This window comes from Marmota monax, unplaced genomic scaffold, assembly GCF_021218885.2.
Source record: "Marmota monax isolate L192 unplaced genomic scaffold, Marmota_monax_Labrador192_F-V1.1 WCK01_AAM20220418_F8-fsc00108, whole genome shotgun sequence".
Classification (NCBI taxonomy): Eukaryota; Metazoa; Chordata; class Mammalia; order Rodentia; family Sciuridae; genus Marmota; species Marmota monax.
In genome coordinates this window covers 5,193,153-5,218,862 of record NW_026694593.1, presented here as the reverse complement: position 1 = coordinate 5,218,862, position 25,710 = coordinate 5,193,153, and the positions used below count along the sequence as shown (strand labels likewise).

At 39.8% G+C, this 25,710-nt stretch overlaps 1 protein-coding gene and 1 non-coding gene across 3 annotated transcripts in view; both read left to right on the top strand.

Annotated features, from left to right (window-relative positions):
• Positions 1-2,346: 2,346 nt before the first annotated feature.
• Positions 2,347-25,710, top strand: part of Pip5k1a (phosphatidylinositol-4-phosphate 5-kinase type 1 alpha) — a 48,494-nt gene continuing 25,130 nt past the window's right edge. For both annotated transcript variants that reach the window (XM_046421539.2, XM_046421538.2), the window contains exons 1-2: positions 2,347-2,855; positions 14,235-14,273. In XM_046421539.2, coding sequence (XP_046277495.1) covers positions 2,774-2,855; positions 14,235-14,273 — 121 coding nt within the window. In that variant the 5' untranslated portion in view covers positions 2,347-2,773. The remainder of the gene's footprint in view (positions 2,856-14,234; positions 14,274-25,710) is intronic.
• LOC124077566 (small nucleolar RNA SNORA2/SNORA34 family) lies at positions 13,014-13,149 on the top strand. The gene has a single exon (XR_006846653.1). It is a non-coding gene; the product is annotated as a small nucleolar RNA SNORA2/SNORA34 family (small nucleolar RNA).

Genomic DNA, 25,710 nt, shown 5'->3' with positions numbered 1-25,710 from the left:
TTGCCCTTGCCAGTTCCCAGGCCCTTTATTCTGATCTAAGAAGCTGGTATAAGACTTGAAGGACTTTTTTTGGGTATGGTACTAGGGCTTTGTGCATCACAGTCAAATGTTCTACCACTGAGCTATGTATCCTTAGCCCCCCAAAAGATGATTTAATGAAGCTGTGGGTGTATACTCAGATGTGTTCAAGTCTGAATATGTGGACATGTTTTGAGGTCACCAAATTGCCTTGCTTCCCAGAGTATGTATTGGTGAACTCCCTTTTTCATTTCCTTAGGGGCACCAAGCCAACATGTACTGTTCTGCCTCTGCTTCCACACCCTGCCACATCACGTCACCCCAGTTCTGCTATGCCAGGAATGTCACTAGAGGAGAATGGCTCTATGACTCATGGGGCACCCAGGGGTTAAGTGGGAAGGGGGACAGAAACAAGATTGAGGGGTACAAGTTGGAAAATACCTGCCTTTTCAACATTCCTAACTTGACTTTTGGATTTTACGTTCATTCAGTCATTTATTAGGACATTTAGTAAACATTTATTAGGAACTTACTCTGTACCAGGCACTAGTCTAGATGCTTGAGATATAAAAATGGATAAGATGTAGTCTTTGACCTGAAAAGTTAAGTCTCATAAGGGAGTCAAACAGGTAAGCAGACTGACATAACAAGGTGGCAGGTGAAATAGTAATCTTCTGGCAAAAAAGGTAGGAATAAAGATCTCTAAGAATCTATAAATTAGAGATTTCTTCTTTCAGGTGGGCTTAAATCAAATTCATAGATCAACTCTCAGAGATAAGATTCCTGTTTAACTGTCTTTGTTCATTCAGGAATTTATTGGTTTATTTATAAACAGCTTTACCTCTACACTGAGGTTTATTTTGGGGGGTGGAGTGGGGTGGGGGGTGTTTTTGTTTTTTTGCGGTGCTGGGTTTGGAACCCAGGACCTGGCACATACCAGGTTAAGTTCTCTACCAACTGAACTATACCTTATCCCACACCAGTTGGTTCTTAAAGTAACTCAGGAAATGGAAGTAAATGCATGTCTTTTCTGAAAACAAGGATAATTTATTCAATTGATATATTTTTTTTCTTAAATACTTTTTCTGTTTGATATTTGTTTACTGCATACCTGTGAGTCAAATCCTGTGTCCAAGCTGTCTAGTTGTATGTTTAGTTGGGTGGAGAGTATAGGTATAGGCCATCTTAAAATACTTCAGTAGTAAACAGTATTGAATAGTAATCCCAATCGGTTGATGTTTGTTTACCTTCAGTACCTAGAAGACAAATAATCCAGCAGGTGGCAGCAAGAAAACAAGTATTTTATATCTCGATGAAGCTGATGTAAATGAGTAAAGGATAGTCTTTGGACGTTCCTGTCCTATGTTCCCTTTGGAGGACCCAAAAGACATTGGGGGCTACAAAACTTGAGGATTTTCCCATTCCTCTTCATTTATTCATTCCACAACGAGTTGCTGAGCAATACTCCGTTCAAAGTCACGGGTCAAAAGAGTGAACCAAACATCCCTTGCTCTCCAGGGGCTTGGTGTGATCAGGTCTTCAGCTCTCCACCAGGGTCCACACCCTCCAGGGTTTTTTGTTAAAGCGGAGCAGTTAATTCAATTAGAATTAGACTAGATTAGGAGCGGGGGGGGGGGGATTTTGGTATATCGAAGGTCCTTTGGGGCATACCTAATTGAAAGTTGGAGGCTAAAGACTTTGGATCACGGGAAGCTTTGTGATTCAGTCTCATCACCTTCCGTGTTTTTTTCTTTTCTTTTTCTTTTTCTCTATTTACAGGTCTTCATTGATTCATTCACCAATATTTACTGAACTCCGACACTGTGCCCAACTTTGAGTTGGACGCAAACAAAACAGATCTATTTCTAACGTCTTTCGGAGGAAGGTAAGACATATATTAAACAAGGTCGTAAAACCGAAAAAGGGCTGGGAAGAGTTCTTGGTGGCATGTGATGTTTAGTATATTCGACGGCTTAACGTCTCTGACTTGGTGCCAGCGCTTCCGCTGTTCTTTCCTGGGCTGTGAACTTGAGAGGGACGGCCCGAGCTGACTTTTTCCGAGTTTACAGCACGCAAAACCCAAGTCCTTTAAAGAGCCGCTTCAAAGTTGACTTACCGAGCCACTGTAGGGCGGTCCGCCGCCTAGCTGCTCGCCAGTTTTCTACTCCTGGATTTGTTAGGGTGTGAGGAACACTCCTCACGTGACCATCTGCAGCCTTCCGATTGGTTTTGTTTCCCCTCCCATTCAGTGGGTGGAACCCTGAGGCAGCAGGTCGGGCGCATGCGCACAGCCTCTTCCCACCCCCCTTGGCCATCTAGGAGTGGAGCCCTGCGGTTGGGCGATAAACAGGCTGCGGCTAGGGAGGAGGGAAGGGGGGGGGCGTTCTCGCCTCTGGGACTGCTTTTGGAAGTAAATGCCTTATTTTCCTTTTGGGTGAGGTTAGGTCCGGACGCGGGGTCCAGGCCTCCGGCTTGAGCCTACTCCTTTGTGAGAGCAGAAAATCGCTCCTGTGGAGAGCGATTAAAGTTGCGGAGGGGACAGCGAGCCGGGAGTTCTTCCCCATGGCCGGCGAATGGTTCGGCCCTGAACTGGTCCAAGAGCTAGCCGGACGCGTCTGAGAGAGGCCCCAGAGGGGGCGGGAGGGCCGTCCGCAAAACGTGAGTTCTGTGGAGAGACGTGGGGAAGATTCGATTCCGAGAAGAGGAAGAGCCCGACTGAAGGAGCGAGGCCGCTGAGGGGGAGGGGGCTGCCAAGATGGCGTCGGCCTCCTCCGGGCAGTCGGCGGTCGGATTTTCATCCTTTGATCCCGGGGTCCCTTTGAGTAACTCGGCCTCAGGTAAGCCAGGCGGGGCGTGGGCGGAGTGGTGGTGCGGCCTGTGCGGTCGGAGGTAGAGCGAGACTCGGCCGGCACCTGTAGCCGGAAGGTCCGAGGGGTTCCGGGAAGGTCCGAAGCCTGGCTCTCAGTAGGGGTTTCTGAGTGGGCAGGGAGTCCGCGAAAAGGGTGAGCTTAACCGAGAGGAGGGAAGCTGTCCACCATGGTGACTGTCCCAGAGATCGAGTGGGGGGCTTCCAGGCGGAGGGGTGGATACGGAAGGTGGGGGTAGGCAGGAAACTCTGGGAGGCTTAACGAGAGGAGTCGGTGTGCGAGGCAGGTGGAGCCCTCGTCGATTGGGCAGTTAGTTGGGTCAGAACGTGGAAGAGACGTGGGGCTTGGACGCCGCCGCGTCTCAGGACCCTTGGAGTCGGCGGAGTCGGAGGCTGGGTTTGTTGGGAGTGGGAGTTCCTGGAGCGGTCTTCGACTCCCCTTGGTGCGTCATTGCTTCTCGCTGCTCCCCGCCCCCGCCCGCGCAGACACGCGCACATATTTTCCCAAACTCCCTTCGTGACTTCCATCCCTGGCCTGCCCTACTCTGGGAAGGACTTAGAAGTTTTGAAGAGAACCTAAATAATGTGGAGAATTCGTGTCAAAAGATCCTGAAAACAGACGGAGAAGATGAAATGGAGTCTTGAATTCCAGTAGAGCCTGAGGGAAGGGATGTTTGGAGTTGGGCCCGGGAAGGAAAGAAAAGTGGGGGATGGCTCTAAGTGCTATGGGGGACTATTACATAATGGGAAGAGACTGGAGGGATGCTGGATGCATCCGGAAATTGGAGAACGGAACCCAGCGATACAGAGAGTAGTTAGAAACTAATGAAGATTAAGAGAGCGGAGAACGCCTAGAAGAAACAGATTGTGTGTAGGAGGGAAAATGTGTGTATGGGGGGGGGGGTGAGTCAGAAACCGTTCTGGAACTTCTATTAGAAATGTCTCATATCCCAGATGACTGTTGCCTCTACACTGTGAACAGGAGAGGCTTGGATGTTGGATGCTTTAGTTGAGATTTTGTTGACATTTCCTTAGGCCTGGAATTGCATCCTTGCTGTTTTGAATCTGCTAAATAGAGGGTTCCACCTTAAACATTCCAGCTAAAATGAGAGAATATGTAGTCACAGTTACCTTGTAAGATGCAGTTTTATTTATGTATATCTATTTTTAGTGTTGTGTTTTGTTTTGTGTGTGGCATGAGCCAAGGGGCATTTTTATCACCCAGCTACATATTAAGCCTTTTTAATTTATTTATTTTTTTTTATTTTGGATTTTTTTGGGGGGGATTCTTATTTTGGAGATTGAACTGGGGGGGGTGGCATTCAACCACTGAGCCACATCCCCAGCCCTATTTTGTATTTTATTTTTAGAGACAGGGTCTCAGTGAGTTAGCTTTTTGCTTTTTGCTTGAGGCTGGCTTTGAACTCACCATCCTCCTGCCTCAGCCTCCCCAGTTTCTGTGCCCCGTGGTGCCCAGCTTGCTTATCTGTCTGTCTATCTATCTATCTATTTTTTGGAGCCAGGTGCTGTGGTACAAGCTTTGTCTTGGGAGGCTAAGGCAGGAGGATCACAAGTTTAAGGCCAGCACTTGCCTAGCATGGGTTCTGGGGCATGAACCTATGGTTGTTTTACCACTGAACTACATCCCCAGCTTTTTTTTTTTTTAAGTTGTAGTTGGACACAGTACCTTTGTTTTATTCATTTATTTTTATGTGGTACTCAGGTTCAAACCCAGGGCCTCACACATGCTAGGAGAGTGCTTTACCACTGAGCCACAACCCCAGTCCCCATCCCCCATCCCCAGCCTTTTAAATTTTTGAGACAGGGTCTCAGTAAATTGCTTAGGGCCTTGCTAAATCACTGAGGCTGGCCTCTAACTTGCAATCCTTCTATCTCAGCCTACCAAGTAGGTGTAATTACAGGCATATACCACTGTGCCAAGATCTATTCTTAGTTTTTTGAAAAGTGATTTTTGCTTTTCCTGTAAAAGCATTAGAGGACCAGAACAAGTCATATAGCATTCTAAATGTGAAAAGAATAAAGCAAAGTCCAAGGATTTGTTTTTTAGTATTGGGAGTTAACCCAGGACACTTTATCACTGAGCTGCATCCCCAGCCCTTTTTATTTTTATTTTAAATTTATTATTGTTTTAAAATCACACAATACCTTTATTTTATTTATTTTTATGTGGTGCTAAGGATCGAACCCAGTGCCTCACATGTGCTAGACATGTGCTCTACCACTGAGTCACAACCCCAGCCCCCCTTTTTATTTTTATCTCCCTTAGTTGCAGAAGCTCATCTTGAACTTGCTATGGTCCTGTCTCAGCCTCCTGAGTCTCTGGACAGGCATGCACCACTAGGCCCAGCTTTTTGTTGCTGTTTTTAATATATAGTAGTTCCTTAATATAAAAACCTTCTCCCCATACTCTCCAAATCAGAAAGAGGAATGATTGAATGTGTTTTTTAAGCAAACTTCTCAACTATCAAGTAGGTAGTCTTTGTTAGAAGCTTAATAGTAAGAGCAGCGTGTTTATATTCCAGGTTTCAATTTGGCATCATCTCATAGAAGTACCTTCCCAGGTAGACAGATTCTGGAGTAACAAGAAAATATTTGTCATTTTTTGATAAATCATCTCTCTTGCATTTCTACTCCTAGTTAATTCTAATATCTATTTTAATTATTATGATTTGATATTTTTATAGGTTTTTGTTTTCTGACAGATCTTAGGGCTAGCAGCTAATATTACAGATTGTATAAATGCTCTTCAGTTTTCTCCAGAAAGTCAACTATTAGGCTCAATTGACTTTATACTTGCTTGATTTTACTGTTTATGTGAAGTCAAGGTTCAAAAATGTCTTAAGTTAAAAATAGTCACAGATTATGGGCTGGGGTTATGGCTCAGTGGTAGAGCACTTGCCTAGCATGTGTGAGGCCCTGGGTTTGATCCTCAGCACCACGTAAAAATAAAGTATTGTGTCCAACTACAACTAAAAAGTAAATATTAAAAAAAAAGTCACAGATTAGAGATTACTTTTTGGACTCCCCCCACCCCTTTTCTTCCCAGTACTGGGGAGCAAAACCATGGTTCTCTACAACTGAGGTACAACCCCAGCCTTTCTTATTTTTTATTTTGAGGTGGTCTTGCTAAGTTTTGAGGCTGGCCTCAAACTTGCTGTCCTCTTGCCTTAAGACACCCCAAATCCTGGGATTAAGGCTAGTCCCAAGTAGGATCACTGGTGTCTATGTCTGTCTGTCTGTCTCTCTCTCTCACTCACACACACACACACACACACACACACACACGCCCAAGGATAAGATATTCGATTTTGATGCAGAAAAGCCTAATGTAGAAAAGGTTTGTAATGGTAGGAGAGCTCTTCTCTGGATGGTACCAGGGAATTAGGAGCTTGGTAGGAACAAATGATGGTTTTCAGTTTCCTAAATTGTTAAAAAGAGAGAAGGCTAACCTTGTAGAAATTCAGGGTGAGTGTGTTTCAACCATCATAAAACCAATTTATTGTTCTTAGATGTTTAGCTGAACTTTACTTAAATTTTGGTGAAACTCTACAATTCTAAACATAAGCTCCTCTGGCAGTTTTGAAAATGGATAAAGAATAATGTCCCAGTTTAGGGACAGATTTACTGTTTTAGATAATCTGTTTGAAACTTTTGGATACTCAAAATCATTTTTATCATTCAAATTAGGATGAAGAGGTTATTTTGAAGAGTTGTTTCCTGCCAATAGGAAACCCCTAACTATATTGTTTTACCATTAACCTAGAGCTGGTCTTTTATACTGCTGACAAATGAAATACGGAGTGAAGAGCAAACTATAAGCTCTAGGAGATGCTTAACATCCATTGGAGTTAACTGGGGAGGGGTGATGTTAACTGTGTAGCATCTTAAAGCAGAAATTATCTTTTGCTTGTTCTTATACTTTGGTTGTTAAAGGTGATGGAGTTTGCTGTCTAGCCTCAGCTGCTTGGTGTGTAAAGAAAATGTATTCTGTCCTTTTATCATCCTTATTATTTGAACTATGGTACTACTTAATAAAATCAGCACTGATGTGGTGCTGTTGACAGTGAGACTATCTATCACACCAGTGTTCAGAGACTTTATCTGAAGTGTTTCCTTATCTCTATTTAACTTTTTTTTTTTTTTTTTTTTAAGTACTGGAGATTTACCACTGAATTACATCCCAGTCCTTTTTTTTTTTTTTTTTTTTAAAGTACTGGAGATTTACCACTGAATTACATCCCAGTCCTTTTTTTTTTTTTTTTTTTTTTTGCGACAGGACTTCACTAAGTTGCTTAGATCCTTGTTGAGTTGCTGAGGGTTGACCTTGAATTTGCTATCCTCCTATCTCAGCCTCCCAAAACCCTGGGGTTACAGACATGGGTCCTGGGATTACAGCCCTGGCTAGTTTAACTTCTTACAGTCAATTTAGATTTGACATGTAAGTCCACTGAGTCCTCTTTTTACTAGAAAAGAATAAAGAGTTTGTTTTGGAGTCTGACTAGAACATTAAAAATTTTTTTTATTTTTGTATCGGGGATTGAACCTAGGGGCACTTAACCACTGAGCCACATCCCCAACATTTTTTTTTTTTTTTTTTAATTTTGAGACAGGGTCTTGCTAAATTGTTTAGGGTCTCACTAAGTTTCTGAGGCTGGCTTTGAACTTGCCAGCCTCCTCCTCTAGCCTCTCAAGCTCTACAATTACAGGCCTGTGCCTCTGTGCCCAGCCATTTTTTAAAAATTTTTAAAATATTTCCCTGTATATGTATTATTATTTTTTGCAGTACTTGGGATTGAATCCATGAGTGCTGTACCACTGAGCCACATTCCCATCTTTTAAAATTTTTGCTGTTTTTTGAGATAGGGTCTTGCAGGGTCCCTGGAATTACAGGCAGGTGCCACACATCTGGCTAGTGCATTTTAAAAATAGTAACCCCTTAGCCAGGCATGGTGGTGCATACCTGTAATCCCAACAACTCAGGAGGCTGAAACAGGAGGATTGCAAAATTCAGAGTCAGCCTCAGCAATTTAGTGAGATCCCGTTTCAAAAAAAGGACAGGGGATGTAGCTTAGTGATAAAGTGTCCTTAGGTTCAAATTCCAGGACCAAAAAAAAGTAGTTATAATTTTTAGCAGGAGCACAAATTATTTGGGGGTAATTTTACAATCGTTTCCTTATCCCCCGCCCCCCCTTAACTGCAGAGGGGAAACTCCATAGGTCACAGAATTAAAGCTTTTTGCTTGAGATTTTTATAGTGGGGCCAGTCTCATGAGTTCTTTGTTCTGGTGGCTTTGTTCTAGTAAACTGCCATAATCTAGTAATTTGAGTGGTAGAGTTTTTTTGTATGTTTTTTTGTCTCTGTTCTTTGTATATACTTGTACGCCATTTTGTAGCCATCAGAATTCTTTATTTGTGTTTGAAACAGGTCTCTATATTTTCCAGGGAGGCCTTTAACTCCTGGGTTTAAGGGAGTCTCCTGCCTCAGCCTCGAGTAGCTGGAATTACAGCTTTTTGCTAGAACCACTCAAGTTTAGCATCAGATATAATTAACTAGTCTTATAGGTATCCAGCATCAGAGATTAATTGGTAAAATGTACTTGCAAGTTAGCTTTGAGTATCAAAATAGTATGTTTTACTTGTGAATATGAGCTCTTCTGATTAATACTTTTGCTCAAATGTGTGCTAGGTAGTAGCTTAAATATTTTATTTGCCTGCTTTTCTTTGATAATATAATGGAAACTAGCCTGTGGAGTGAACTACCATAACACTAGACCAGAGGCAGAACTGAAAAGAGTAAAGGTGTTTTTTATCCTTTAAGTTGGATATTTTCTCTTCTAGAATTTTGGGGTATTACTTGACCTAAAGAAGGCAACAATGGGGCTGGGGTTGTGGCTCAGTGGTAGAGAGCTTGCCTAACATGTGTGAGGCACTGGGTTCAATTCTCAACACTACATATAAATAATAAGGTCTGTCAACAACTAATAAACATTTTTTTAAAAAAGATGTTGGTCATTAAATTAACAGCAGCTAACATTTATTTTAAAAAAGAAGAAAAAGAAAAAGGCGGCAGAAACAAGAAGAGCAAAATGAGCAGTATCTTTTTTCTCTTTGTGCTGGACATACGTTCATGACCAAGAATAAAAGTGTATTTCAGGAAGCATGCTGTTTCCTGATAGCCAGAGGGAATCTCTGTTTTCTGTGTTCTAAACCCAGCGCGAAGTTCAGTCTAATGAGCGTGTTTGGATTGATATTTCCTAGAGGAAACCCCTTCTTATCCCATTTGCCCTGTTGTTTCCTCACACCCTTTTTCCATCAAAAAAGCATTTAGGGGCTGGGATTGTGGCTCAGCAGTGGAGCACTTGCCTAGCACGTTCGAGGCCCTGGGTTCGATCCTCAGCACCATATAAAAACAAATAAAATAAAGATATTGTGTAAAAAAAAAAAGCATTTAATTTCCACATGTTCATCCTGTTTTGTTCATATCTCCTGTGAGCTTTTATTATTTACTGTTTTCTATTTGAAGTGAACTCAACTCCTCCATCTTTTTTAACTGTTTCCAGGCATTTTTCTTTCTCCTCCTTTGAAATTCCAGACTGTTTATTTGAAATGGCTACATACAATATATATTAACTTATAAATATCTGATTCCTGGAAAGTCTTCCTGTTGTTGGACTGCGAGGAAGACTTTAGCAAAAAGAGGACAAGTTCCTTGTAGGGGGGGGAAATATATAAAATATATATTTTCATATAAATATATAATATATATATTTTATATAAATATATAATATATATTTATATAAATATATATATATAATTATTATTATTGTCTTTTATACTTAACTGAGCAATATGTCATTATCCCAGAATGAGCACTGTCCCAAAGGACCAGTGATGTTGGTGAAGGGTGTACTAAAGAGAGGTGAGCAAGGGAAGTTGTGGCGAGGGAATGGGAAGAGTTTTTGTTTGTTTTTAATGTATAGTTAGAGTATATTAGCTTTTTCTGTGTATAATGTAGGTAAACAAATCTGGTAAATAAAGAAGTCTGACGGCAGAGAAGTAACTTGGCTATATTTCTGATTTCTGTGGTGAAGAGGATTGCTTGGATTGTTGGGACAGTTAGTGCTCATTATCTTCAGCTTTCTCTGTGGAAATATGTGCATTTTAGTTGAGCAAGACTCACTGTACTTGCAAGATAGAGCCAGATTTGGACATAGAATGAGGAGGTAGCAGTCTGCCAAAAATTTCAAATGCCTCTTGGCTATGGGTAGATCCAGGTCTTTTAAGGAAGGACTTGGATTTGTTTCATATTTTTTTCATATTCAATTAATGTGTTGGTGCCAAGGGGTACATATTTGAGGCCTGAGAACCATGAAATTTGCCAGTGTGGTACTGGAAGCAAAAGTTCAACAGAAGAAAATAGAATTGTTTTACTTTTATTCCTGAGTTATTTTTCTTTAACTACTCCATTTTCCAAACTGGGAAACAGGCTGAGAGAGATTGTTACTAGTGGCAAAGATATTTGCTATTGAGGTGAATCTTTTTTGGTGGTGCTAGGGATTGAACCCAGGGCCTTGTGCATGTGAGGCAAGCACTGAGCTATATTCCTAGCCCCACTGAAGTGAATCTTATGGAATTGTAGCTCATTCCTTGATCTGCTTTTAGTTGGCTCTTAGCTAAGGTGATTTCACAACTGGTAGATCGGACTGCTTTTAGGGTTTTGTTCCTTAGGAAAAACTGATATCTGCTGGGTAACAAAACTTAGGTCTTCTCTGAGCTATGGCTTGGTTTTTAGTCATTAGTGAGGGTGATGATGTATATATATATATTTAGCATTGTTTTTTAGAGCTTGTTTTCAATAATACTCCTCAGAAGGCATGATGACATTTCAAACACATTTCTATATCTTTTCATTTGGAGAACATATTGTGCCTCCCACCTGCAGGGATATAGTTAGAATGGCTTCCAGTATTCCAAGTTAACTTGGACTAGAGAGAGTGCTTCAGGTAGTTCTGCAAGCAACTGGGTTGATTTTGTTTTAGTTTTACTTTGTTGCAGGGAGTTTAGTTTAGTTTTTTTTTTTTTTTTAAATCACTATCTACTTATCAACAAAGAGTCCCCTGAAGGTTAACTTTTGCTTCCAAAAATGCTCCTTTGTGCATGTGTAACCTCACCCCCCTTTCTCCCACTCCAACTGAGTTACACCCCCAGCTCAAAGGAGCTGTGCTCTAATATAGGAATTATTGATTCATTTATGTATTAATGTTGCTAGATCATTGAATTGAATCTCTGGGAACACTTCCATGACCTGTGAAGCAAAATCCTGATAGTCTGAGGAATGCACATCCGGCTAGCCTCTAGCATCCCCAAATTATATGTGTACTTCAAACCTTCAAGTCACTCACATGCTGCCTCTTAGTTTCTCATCTGGTGGATGATGTCATCTTATCTTGGGCGGAAATACTTCTGCTCTGAAAGCACAGGGAGAGGCTCTGCCATTAAGGCCAATTCTGTTTTGTCCCACATGCTGGAGATGGAGAAAGACCTAACTCACTTCAGAGCAATTCAGTATGTAACTCTTTGTTTAAATTATCTTGTCCTGGGCTGGGCCTATAGCTCAGTGGCAGAGTGCTTGCTTAGCATGGGTGAGGCACTGGGTTTGATCATTAGCACCATATAAAAAAATAAAATAAACAAAATAAAGGTATTCTGTCCATCTACAACTACATTTTTTTTTTTTTTTTTTAAATCATCTCCCTGCTGGGCGCTGTGGCACACGCCTATAGTCTCAGTGGCTCAGGAGGCTGAGACAGTAGAATTGCGAGTTCAAAGTGAGCCTTAGCAATGGCGAGGCGCTAAGCACCTCAGTGAGACCCTTTCTCTAAATAAAATACAAATAAGGCTGGGGATGTGACTCAGTGGCCGAGCGCCCCTAAGTTCAGTAACACCCCTCCACCCCATCCCACTCCCCCAAAAATTATCTCCTCCTTTAAGGTTCGCACATTTCTCCCTCTGAAATTTGTTTGCCCTTTTCATACCTCTCAGGATTACACTGTTTTTTCTCTTTTTCCTTTTATGTTTTCTTTTTCTTTCTTTGTTTAGTGCTGGGGATCTCCCACTGAGCTATGTCCTCAGCTACATCCTTTTTATTTATTCTCCCTAAATTGCGTAGGCTTGCTTTGACTTGTGGTCCTCCTGCCTCAGCCTCCTGCTTAGCTAGAATTACAGATGTGCACCACTGTGCATGGTCCTTCTTTGCATTTTTTTTTTTTTAATTCCTCTCAATAATGGATTTTTGTCTCCAGTGGCTCAATAAGTAGTAAGCAGATTTATGGAGAATCACAGTGGTGTTTTGCCAAGTGACTAGAAACCAGCCCTTCCGGTACCTTTTTCATCATAAACCCGAGGTAGGGTGGGGCCAAGGACCAAAATGGAATGCTTCCCTGAAACTAGTACAGAGTTGCTCAGAAAAATTTTCTGTAACCCAGTGTGATGATTCAGCTTTGTATTTTAGCAATTATTGACTGGGTTGTCTCTACTTTGGCATTTGGCTTGACTGGTTCAGCTGTTCTGAAATTACTTCAGTAACATTCGTGATTTCCCAACTTTTTTTCATAATTTAAAGGCTGTTTCTCCCCTACCATGTCTTGGCATCTGAGATATGCCAGAATTGGGTATCCCTGTTTTTAATAAGTCATTTGATATTTGAGGAATATGGTTCCCTTTTTCAAAGTGAACTTCTTATATGTGCTAATGTACTTTTATTCAAGTTGTAGTAGTATGTACCAAAGTAATATATAGTTGAGAAAAACTACATAAAGGAGGGGCCGGGTTGTGGCTCAGTGGGCAGAGCTCTTGCCTAGCATGCTTGAGGCACTGAGTTCAATCCCTGGCACCACATAAAAATACACAAATAAAATAGATGTTAAAAAAAAAAAACTACATATAGGAATTAGGGTTATTTTTAGCTTGGGTTTGTCAACAGCATTCTAGGCATTTATTTTTATTTAAATTTTTTTCTTCTAGCTTTTCTTTGCCAGCAGTATAACATGATCCCATAAGCTTGAGTTATGTGTATGTGAGGGTGGGGGTGGGGGTCAGGCTGTTGAGTAGTGGCATACTGGGAATTATGGGTTACAAAGCAAAGCGAGGTTTCAAGCAGGAGCCTAAAGAAATGTCTTTCTATGGTCTGTTGGCTATTTCAGAACTTTAGAAGTATAATAGTCAATTCAATAGAAAGAAACATCTGAAGGGGGGAAAGAAAAAAAAAAGAATATTTTAGTATGCCAATGAAAACATTTGCTGGAAAAAAAAAGCAAAGAGAATAACAATACACATTCTTGTTGATGTTCTTTAATTGTTTAATTATGTAATGTACATAATAAATTTTTTTGTTACAGTTTATATAGTTAAAGAAAAATAGAAACTTAAAAATCTGATCCCCAAAAAAGAGGTGTTGTATTTTAATATTTTGGTATGTATTTTTCTGGGTGTTTTATACATGTGTAAGTGTATGTAAATATTTTATGAAAAATTATATCAGGGTCTGGAAATGTACTTCAGTGATAGAGTGCTTGACTAGCATGCACAAGATGCTGTTTGGTCTCTAGCACCAATAAAAAGAAAGAAGAAAAAGATACTATACTATATATATATATTTTTTTAAAATATTTATTTATTTATTTATTTTAGTTTTCTGCGGACACAACATCTTTGTTTGTATGTGGTGCTGAGGATCGAACCCGGGCTGCATGCATGCCAGGCGAGCGCGCTACCGCTTGAGCCACATCCCCAGCCCCACTATACTATATTTTAAAAAACTTTTTTACTCAACAATTTATTATGATACCATAAATACACATCAAAATTATAGTTTTTAATATTCTGTTAAACTATATTTTAATTGATAATGCCTATCTCCTTGTTCATATAGGTTTTTTCCAGTTATGGTACTTAGACATTCATAGTTATTATATATAGTGCTATAGTAAACATCTTTATATATATATCTTTGGATAGAAGCCTGTATGTAGAGGAGCCTTATATCTGAAAAATTTGGCCAATTTGAATTCACTCAAGAGTAAAATGATTTGGAGTACAAGTTTTGTGACTACTCTAGGAATTTTTGTGCTAGAGCTGGTCCGTCTGTATTTTTGGACACTTACCTGGAATTTCAAAAAATCATTTTATATTTCACAGTATGGTGCTAGAGATTAAGCCAGGCCGTGTTCATAATTTTAAACTTCATAGTTTTTTTGTCTTTTCTTAAAATCTGCTGTTAAGCAAGTAGAATCCCAGAAGTAAGTGGTAACTTTCTGTTTTTTCCTCATTAGGTTTCAACTTTCTGTGCTGTGGGGTCAACCATAAGAGAGGTAGATCTGATGTATATCTGTGATGAAGAAGCATGAGCTCCTTGCAGTAACTAGCTGCTAGCTCCTCTTCCCCATAACAGTTGCACACTTTTTGTAGTGATAGTGCATGATCTTCTGAGAAGGCTGTGGATGTCTTGAAAACATTATTTGACTGTAGCTCCCATGTCTCTCTGCCTTCTCCAAAAAAAAGGTTGCTATCTTAACAGAGGTGTCTTTTCTCATAGTTCTTCTTGTTTTAGTAAACTAGTCTCAGCTCTTTTCAGTTTCCCTTTCTGTTGCACCTCTCATTTTCCTTTAACCTTTCCTATCATATTGATGGAACTTCACCATTAATAAAATAATAGATGCTAATATTTATTGAGCACTTACAATGTTAAGTCTGTACATGACATCTTATTTATTTATTTATTTTTTTAATGGTGCTGGAGATTGAAACCAGGGCTTCAAAGAGCTCTGTCACTGACCTACATCCCTACCTGCTATTTCTGAATTTTATGGATGTAATAATAAGGCCTAGAGAAGTTTTGACCAAATGTGCACAAGGTTGCCTTTTAGTAAATGATGAATCTAATATCCAAACCTAACAACTGAGGTGTTCTGATTGTAAAGCCTATATTGCTACCCACTGTGTTGTTATTGTTCCCCTTGCTGATTGGTTGTTTTGTTTTTGTTGGTGCTGGGGATTAAACCCAGGGCCTGTCACATGCTGGGCAAGTGCTCTACCGCTGAACTATACCTCTGACTCCCCTTACTAATCTGAAAGTCTGAGTGTGAACTAACTTGGCTTTATTTCTATACTTATTTATTTGGTACTGGGGATTGAACCCAAGGGTGCTGAACCTATTTTTTATTTTAAGATAGAATCTCTTGAGTTGCTGAGCTGACTTTAAAGTTGCAATCCTCCTGCCTCAGCCTCCTGAGCCACTGGGATAATAGGCATGTGCCATCTTGTGTGGCAGGATGGATAGCTAATTCTGTATTCAATTCCAAGATACTGAAAACAAAATAAACTTTTTTTTCCCATTGCAAATACAGCAGCGACAAGTCTTAATACTTTTAATCAGAACAAGTCATATACCAAAAAGTAAACTCTAGTCTGAGACAAATAGTACTTTGTTTTTCCCCCCCTATTAAAATGCTTGATGTCTTAATGCAGAGGCAAAGGTACTTCTGACCTGGTTATGGTGGCACTTACCTGTAGTGCCAGCTTTTCAGGAGGCTGAGGCAGGAGGATCACTTGAACCCACAAGTTCAAGAGGAGCCTAGCCTGAGCAACAGAGTGACACCCCATCTCAAAAAGGAAAAAAAAAAAAAAGGTACTTTCTCCTGCTACTAGTGAGGACTTTAACATCTATAAAGCTGTGAAACTGCTTTTTTTAAGTATCAGACTTAACAGTTGCTCTTCTGGAGTATTGACCTGTCTACTACCACCTTCCTGCCTCTCTTCCATCACACTGGGGATTGAACCCAGGGGTCCTCACCATTCAGCTGCATCCTCAACTTTTTTTTTCCCCCAGTCTCTATACATCAGTTTTTATTGGAACACAGCCCTGCCTGTTCATTTACATATTGTCTACAGCTGTTTCACACTCAGGTGGTTTGTTGGTTGGGCCAGAGACTCTGTGGCTCTGGCCCTCTACAGCAAAAGGTTGCCAACCTCTGCTTTAGAGTTAGGTTTCTATCCTGTGTTTCAGCAAAGATTGGTCATATGTGAAGTAGGAAGATGTGAGCCCCAGGCAGGGAGGGACAAGGAGAACAGGGTCCATAAGTTTGGACTGAAGAGACCAGAACTTAGTGATCCTAGAAAAGGAAAGCTGGAGTAAGGCAGCAGGAGCCAGCAAGGTACAGGGGACAGGCAGAGGGAGGAGACATGGGCATGGCACCCTTGGACACTTCATCAGCAAAGGGCCAGTCTATGCCTGCTTGTTCTGCTTCATTTTATAGCCTCCATGTAATTAGAACCTTAAATCTCATGTACCAGTTCACCACGGTTCCTGATCTGTCGCTGAGGTCAAAACGATGTTGGGGGGCTGGGCATGTGGCTCAAGCAGTAGCGTGCTTGCCTGGCATGCGTGCAGCCTGGGTTCGATCCTCAGCACCACATACAAACAAAGATTGTGTCCGCCAAAAAACAATAAATATTTAAATTCTCTCTCTCTCTAACTATCTCTCTCTCTTAAAAAAAAAACAAAACGATGTTGTGGTGTCATCATTGCAGAAACTAAAAGCAGTTCTGTCTGGTGGCATGATAATGTAAGACAGAGACATCATTTTCAACTTTCTAATAACCTTGCTTTAAGAAATAAAAAGAAGCTGACTAGCCGGGTACTGGGGCACATGCCTGTAATTCCAGAGACTCTCAGAGGCTGAGGCAGGAGGATCCCAAGTTCAAGGCTAACCTCAACAACTTAATGAGACCCTGTCTCAAAATAAAAGACCTTGGCACTTAGTTAGAACTCCCCTGATTTCAATTCTTAGTACCAAAGGGGGAGAGAGAGAAGGACAGGGGGAAGGGAGGGAGGGGTGTGTGTGTGTCATCTGGTGAAATTAATCATGTTATTTATTTATTGCTACCAGGAATTGAACTCGGGCACTAGACCACTGAGCCACATTCCCAAACCCTATTTTTTTTTTTTTTTTTTAGAAAGAGTGTGAGAGAGAGAGAGAGAATTTTTTAATATTTATTTATTTTTTAGTTTTCGGTGGTCACAACATCTTTGTTTGTATGTGGTGTTGAGGATCGAACCCGGGCTGCACGCATGCCAGGTGAGCGCGCTACCGCTTGAGCCACATCCCCAGCCCGCAAACCCTATTTTGTATTTTATTTAGAGACAAGGTATCACTGAGTTGCTTACTGCCAGGCTTTTGCTAAGGCTGGTTTTGAACTCTTGATCTTCCTGCCTCGGCTTCCTTAGTTGCTAGGTTTATAGGCATATGCCATTGTGCCACGCTTTAATGAAGTATTTCACTTACTCCAATATATCACTATTGTCATTTCAAATGTAATCATTGCAAAATTTGCTAGTGAGAGATTCTTTGTTTCTCTTTCATATGAAGCCTTTGCAATCCCCCGTGTATTTTATAGTTGACATTCTATCTTTTTTTTTTTTTTTAAAGAAAGAGTGAGAAAGAGGGAGAGAGAGAATTTTAATATTTATTTTTAAGTATTTGGCAGACACAACATCTTTGTCTGTATGTGGTGCTGAGGATCAAACCCGGGCCGCACGCATGCCAGGCGAGCGCGCTACCGCTTGAGCCACATCCCCAGCCCCGACATTCTATCTTGATTTGACAATTTCATGATGCTAAACTTCCATCATAAATACTTGGTCTGTAGTTATAATTTATAAAATTAACACTGGTAAAAGAAGATAAGATTCAAATTATTTCAAATATACTTAAGAATTTTTAAAATAAGTCAAATCAAGTTTCAGTTTTTAAATGTAAATTTAAATCAATTGAAATTTAACAAAAAAAGAAAAGAAAGTGAACAAAATTTAAAATTCAATTCCCAGTTGTTCTTGCCACATTTCAGGTCCTGGATAGCCCTGTATGGTTGGTGATGATAGTATTGGACAGAATGGCTCTAGACAAATCCTAGGGCACAGGACTGCCATGCATGGCTCTCTGACACTTTCTGTCAACAAAGGGTAACAATTAATATTTACAGCAGGGCTGGGATGTGGCTCAAGCGGTAGAGCACTTGCCTGGAATGCGCGCGGCCCGGGTTCGATCCTCAGCACCACATACAAAGATGTTGTGTCCACCGATAACTAAAAAATAAATATTAAAATTCTTTCTCTCTCTCTCTCTCTCCCTCTCTCTTTAAAAAAAAAATATTTAAGGGATTCCACCTCTTGGGTCCCCTTCTTCCTCCGGGAGAAGTCTTTTCTGCTGTCCTTTAATAAACTTCTAATTTCTACTGTGAAAAAAAAAATTATTTTTAAAAAAATATTTACAGCACATAATCACTCTCTTTTTAAACTCCCTGAGTCACAGGAGAGAGAATACATAGTATCTTCATCTTGTCTGTCTGCAAATGTGTCCCCTGGAAAAGGTATCTTACCTCCTGGAATTCTAAAAAGGTTACCAGGAAGGAGGACAACACAGTATTCAAATGGCAAAGGTTCAGAAAAGTCCCCAAAGTGGTTATGTTTCCCCACTCATTAAATCAATAACCAGGTCTTGTCAGCTTTCTCTATAAAATGTAAATGTTAGAGGACTATACTAAAGTATAGTCATCAAGGTTATATAGTAACTGGCATAAAAATAGACAATAGAATAGAACTGGGAGCCCAGAAATAAATCCATATATATAAGGTCAATTTGTTTTTGACAGGGTGCCAAACTTATTCACTGGAGAAAGGGTAATCTTTTTAATAAACGATGTTGGACAACTGGATGTCCACATTACAGAAGAATTGAGCGTCAAAAATTTACTTAAAATGTCAAAGACCTAAAGGTAACAGCTAAAATTCTACACCTTTAGGAGAAAATAAAATGGTTGATCTTTGTGACCTTGGATTAGGTAACAGTGTCTTAGATTTAACACCAAAAGCACAAGCAAACAAAGAACAGATGAATTATGCTTCATCCCATTTTTAAACTTAGGGTATTAAATGATACTATAATGAGGGAAAAGAAACCCATGTAACAGGAGAAAATACTTGAAAATCATATGCCTGTTAAGGATATAGTACCAAAAATGTACAAAGAACTTAAACAATGAAAAGAAAAACAACCCCAAACAATTTTTTTAAGTGACCCAGGTTTTTGTTTCTGTTTTTGCTTTTTATATTGAGGATTGAACCCAGGGGCATTCCACCACCAAGTTAACCATCACTACTACCACCACCACTTTTTTTTTTTTGAGACAGAGTCTCACCAATTTGCCCAGGTTGGCATTGAACTCGCCATCTTCCCCGCCTTGGCATCCTGAGCATCTAGAACCACAGATGTGCACCACTATGCCCAGCTGGGTGAAGGTTTTTAATAGTTCTTCAAAAAGAGAGCACAAATGACCAATAAGCACATTAAAAGTGATCCAAATTGTTAGTCTTCAGGCAAATGTAAATGAAAATCATGCAGCCACTAAGGTGTTATAATTAGAACACACAGAAAATAACAAGAATTGAAGAGCAGATAGAGACACTGGAGCCTCAGACATTGGTGGAGGGAATATAAACTGGTGCCGTCTCTGGAAAACAGTTTGGCAGTTCAATTACTCACATGATTAAACGCAGGACTGCTCCATGGTGCAACAGCTGCTCAGCAGCATACAGTAGTCTGTGGGTCCCATCCCAGAACCACACACAAAAAAATAAAAAGTGAGTTACTTAACCACTTTCAGGAGTATATCTCCCAAGAGAATTGAAAACACATGTTCATATAAAAACTTGTACATCAATATTCATAGCATCATTATCCATGATAGCCAAAAGTCCCCAACCCTTTTTATCTTCTGTTGAGTCCTGTTATATTTTGGGGACCTTGAATTTCTGATCCTCCTGCCTCAGCTTCCTAAATTGATGGAATTATAGGTATGTGCCACCATTCCTGGAAGTTTCCTGCTATTTTTGCCAGTGACATTGATGCTTGCTGCCACAGGAACTGAATATTGTTAATTTCATCAAGAGGAACTGAGGACTGTACTCTTAATCCTCTATCAGTAAGATTGAAGGATAGATCCCCTTATCCCAAAAGAAGGTAGAACCTCAAGGGAAAAAAATTCGCATTTATATTATCCTTAACAAATCTGAGGGATATGTGTGTGTATTGCTGAGGATTGAACACTGAGCTATATTCCCAATTCTTTTCTTTTCTCCTCCACATTTTTTTATTGGCACATTATAATTTTATGTAATAGTGTGATTATTTGTTACATATTGGTACATGCACATAATGTAACAATATAATTTGTCCGGTATCCTTTCCCAGGACTTTTCCCTTTCACCTTGCCTCATCCTAGTCCTTGTTATTTTTATTTTTGAGACAGGGTCTTGCTAAGTTGCCAAGGCTGGCCTCGAATTTATGATCTTCTTGCCTCAATTTTCCAAGTAGCTGGAATTTGCAGGAATGAGCCATCACACCCAGCCCCTTTGGAATCTTTTAAATAAAATTCAATAATACTGCAGAAAGTATTTCTACAGTCTCCATTTTTTTTTTTTTTTTTTGGAGGAATGGTGGGGGTATAGGAGTGTAGCTCTGTGGTAGAGTGCTTGCTTAGTATTCATGAGACCTTGAGTTTGATCCTTAGTATGAAATTATTATTGAATTTATTTTTTAAGGGTTCTGTCTTAGAGTTTTTTTTAAAATATTTATTTTCTAGTGGTAGTTGGACACAATACCTTTTTATAAAAAGTTTTTATCTTTATTTTTTATGTGGTGCTAAGGATCGAACCAGTGCCTCGTACATGCTAGGCGAGCGCTCTGCCACTGAGCCACAACCCCAGCCCCACAATTTTTATGTGGTCCTGAAGATCGAACCCAGGGCCTCGCATGTGCAAGGCGAGTACTCTACCGCTGAGCCACAACCTCAGCCCTGTATTAGGGTTTTTTAAGGGTTTTTGTCTTATAGTTTTTTGCTCCCAATCAGCAAGTAAGTTTTACCCATTACATTTGATAGATGTTTCTTAAGTTCTTAAAGAAGTTCCATTCCATGTAATGTTTTCAGGGCCAAATGTATTTGTAAGCTTTTAAAGTGTTATTATTAAGTGTAAGTTGTGTGATTGTAAGATAAATAACCTTGGGGCTGGGGTTGTAGCTCAGTGGTAGAATGCCTGCTTCACACACATGAGGCACTGGGTTCGATCCTCAGCACCACATAAAAAGAAATAAATAAAAATTGTATCATCTACAGCTTAAAAAAAATTAAAAAAAAAGATAAATAACCTTTCTAAACTGGGTATGGTGCCTATAATCCCCGTGCTCAGGAGGCTGAGACAGGAGGATTACGAGCTCAAAGCCAGTCTCAGCAATTTAGCAAGACCTTATCTCAAAATAAAGAATAATAAGGGCAGAATTTGTGGCTCTGTTGTTATGTGCCCTGGGTTCAATTTCCTGATACAAAAGACAAAAAACAACCTTTCTAAAAAAATCTATCAGCATTGAAGCTTAGTGATACATTGAAGTAGAGGGGGTTGATGCCTAAATAAGAAAGCAGAAATAATAATTCAGTATTTGAACTAGGGCAGAGATGTATTAAATATGAACAAATGAACCAGAGCAGGATCTGGGAGTGTAACTCAGTAATATAGCCTGTGCTTAATATGTGCGTGGCCCTGAGTTCAGTCAGCAGCACCAAAAAAAAAAGAAATAGTACAAAGGCCAATGGGCATGGTTGAGCATGTCTGTAATCCCAGCTAGTAGAGGCTGAGGCAGAAGCATTGTGAGTTCAAGGCCAACCTGGGCAATTTATTGAGACCCATCTCAGAGGGGGGGGGGGCGGTAGGGATTATAGTGTCCCTGGGTCTAATCCCCAGTATCAAAAAGAGAAAGTAATCAAGAAAGAAAGAAAATCAATCTAGTGAGGACAAGCTGGTGTAGGACTAACTATAGCATTTATGGCCAGGTTGTCAGTCTGTAGTTTCTTTTATCTTGGGCAGTACATGACACATTTCCAAGTATAGACTGACAGTAAAAAGTTGGGGGTTAGATGGGGGAATGGCAGAATCCAAAATCTTTGTAAGAAAAATTTCCTCTAAAGAAGGGTAATTTTGGGCTGGGGATGTGGCTCAAGCGGTAGCGCACTCGCCTGGCATGCGTGTGGCCCCGGGTTCGATCCTCAGCACCACATACAAACAAAGATGTTGTGTCCGCCGAAAAAAACTAAAAAATAAATATTAAAAAAAATTAAAAAAAAAAAAAGAAGGGTAATTTTTTTCAGTACTGGGAATTGAACCTAGGAGTGTTGTACCACTGAGTTATATTCCCAGCCCTCGTGATGATGAATCATATTCTCTTTAAAAATTGTCTGACAGACATTCCCAGGCCAAGTGTTGCCATGTGAGGTTTTTTTTCCTTTCATTTGTACACTTCTTAAAAAATTCTCTCTCTCTCTCTCTCTCTCTCTCTCTCTCTCTCTCTTAAAAAAAAAAAAGATTTCTCAGGGCTGGGATTGTGGCTCAGTGGCAGAGTGCTTGCCTTGCATGTATGAGGCATTGGGTTTGATCCTCAGCACCACTAGAAGATACATAAATAAAATAAAGGTATTATGTCCATCTACCAAAAAAAAAAAAAGATTTCTTTTTAGTTAAGTACAAAGAACAATTTTCCTGATGAACTGAAATTAAATTCCATGCATGTATCAATTTGTCAGGATGAGCAGAACTACTAGGTATAGCTATAAAGCTCTAATTAAAAAAAAAAAAAGATATAACTGGGCACGGTAGCGCATGCCTGTAATCCCAGCAACTCCAGAGGCTGAGGCAGGAGGATCATAAGTTCAAAGCCAGCTTCAGCAAAATCAAGTCACTGAGCAACTCAGACCCTATCTAAATAAAATACAAAATAAGGCTGGGGATGTGACGCAGTGGTTGAGTGCCTGAGTTCCAACCCCGGTACCCTTCCCCTCCCCTCAAAAAAGAAGATGATACAATTAAGCCAGGGATCATAAAAGCCATCTATTAAAAATATAGAGGAGCTGGGGTTGTGGCTCAGTGGCAGAGCATTTACACATGTGAGGCACTGGGTTCGATCCTCAGCACTACATAAAAATAAATAAAATAAAGGTAGAGAACTGTAGAGATTGCAACATTTAATTGTTATATGAGTGTTTTTTTTTTTAAGAGAGAGAGAATTTTAATATTTTTTAGTTTTTGGCGGACACAACATCTTTGTTTGTATGTGGTGCTGAGGATCGAACCCGGGCCGCAAGCATGCCAGGCGAGCGCGCTACCGCTTGAGCCACATCCCCAGCCCAAATTGTTATATGAGTTTTTCAGATTGTGAATCATTCTAATTTCCAGATATTTGATTAGTTTTCTTACTAAAGTCATTTGGAAGGCAAGCTATCCTCACCACTATACCACCAACACTAAAGTCAATTAGAAGCTAAAAAAAAAATTGGTACAGATAGAAGTTGATTTTGCAATTGATTCTGCATTCGTACATCCTCATCTTGATTTTTACCATGAACAAGAATGTGGTGTTTCAAATTTACTTATTAGGAGTTGGGGATGTAGCTCAAGGGTAGAGTGCTTGCCTGTCATGTTCAAGCCCTGGATTCAACCCCCAGCACCTTAAATAAATAAAATTTATTAAATATATGTTCACTGAAGATGTGTAAGATAAATCTGTAGTTAATCTTATTATTTTTTTTAAATATCTTTATTTTATTTATTTTTATGTGGTGCTGAGGATCAAACCCAGGGCCTCCCATGTGCTAGGTGAGCGCTCTACCGCTGAGCCACAATCCCAGCTCCTTATAAATATTATTAATATATGCCTTTGTCCACTTACATTTGAGAAAGACTTCAAGAGTGAATGTGTTTAGCTAAGTATGGTGACATGTGCTTGTAATCCCACGTTTGAGGCCAGCCTCAGCAGTTCATTGAGGTCCTAAGCAACTTAGTAAGACCCTGTCTTAAAAAATAAAAAGGTCTGGGGATGTAGCTCAGTGGTAAAGTGCCTCTGGGTTCAGTCTCCAGTAACCGCCCCCCCCCCAAAAAAAAGGTAGGTGTGTTTAGAAAGTGACCAAAATACCATATCAACAGAAAAATCTGCTCTGAAAGGTTAAATCTTCTCTTAATGGTTTGTTGTTCCATAACCTTCATTCATGATCACATTGAAGATACATGATCATACACATGATCAACAAAACAAAGTCAGTTCATGATCCCACCTGACTCTCTTTCCCTCCCTCTTTTCCCTTCTGTACTTCTCCCATTCTCCTTCCTCCACTAGACTTCCATTCAGTCATCTTTTTATTTATATTTGATTGGTTCTTCCTACCTAGCATAAAGGTAAAATTCCCTGTGGTGTATTTATATATGCACATAACGTGGTTTTTAAAGAATTCTTTCTACATTGCTCCCCCATTACCTGTTTGTCCTCTATGCCTCTTGATCTTCTACATTACCATTCTTCTCTTTATGTTATCCCATCTTTCCTTTCCCCTTCCTTTATTTTACTCTAGTGTCCGCAGATGAGAGAACGCATTCGACCTTTGAGTTTCTGAGTTTGGCTTTTTCCACTTTGCATGGTATTCTCCATTTCCATCCATTTAACCAGAAAATGTCATAATTTCATTCTTTTTTTATGGCTGAGTAGAACTCCATTATCCATGTGCACGTGTACACACACACACACACAATTTCTTAACCCATTCCATTCATCTACTGATGGGCACCTGGGTTGATTCCATAATTTAGCTATTGGGAATTGTGTGGCTGTAAACATTGAGATGACTGTACTGCTGTAATACGCTGGTTTTAGATCTTTTGGGAGAATACCAAGGAGTTGGAGAGCTGGGTCATATGGTGGTTCCATCACCCAAAATGTAAAATTGCACCTTTTCCCCCACAGCCTCTCTAGCATTTATTATTTCTTCTTGATCATTGCCATTCTGACTGGAGTAAGATGAAATCTTAGTGTAATTTTGATTTACATTTCCCTAGATGCTAGAGATGTTAAACATCTTTTCATATATTTGTGGGCCAACTGTGTTTCTTCTTTTGAGAAGTTTCTGTTTAGTTTTTTTTTTTTTTTGGCCCATTTATTGATGGGTTATTTGGGGTGGGGGTTTGGTGTTATGCTTTTTGAGTTATTATATATTTTGGAGAAGTAGCTGGACAAGATTTCCTCCCATTTCTGGGAGATTTCTGTAGGCTGTCTATTCACACTCTACATATAGCTATTCAGTTTTCCCAGTACCATTTGTTAAAAAGGATATCTTTAAAATATATTTTTAACACTTTGTCAAATATTAGATGGCTGAAGGTATATAAGTTTGTCTTTGTGCCTTCTATTCTGTTCCATTGGTCTTCATGTCTGTTTTGATGCCAGTACCATTCTGTTATTATTTCTACAGCTCTGTATTATAGTTTCAGGTCAGGTATTGTGACGTCGACTTCAGTTTTCTTGCTTAGTATTGCTTTGGCTATTCTGGGTCTCTTAGTCTTCCAAGTGAATGTTAAAAATGTTTTTTTCTACTTCTGTGAAGAATGTCATTGGTATTTTGATATGGATTGCTTTGAATTTGTATACTGCTTTTGGTAGTATGGTCATTTTGACAATATTAGTTCTGCTTATCCAAGAACATAGAATGTCTTTCCATCTTCTAAGGTCTTTGATTTCTTTCTTTGGATGTTCTGTTATTTTCATTGTGGACCTCTTTTGCCTCATTGGTTAATCAATTCCCAGTTAGTTTGTTTTTGTTTGTTTGTTTGTTTGAGGCTATTGTGAATTGAATGGTTTTCCTGATTTCTTCCTTGGTTGA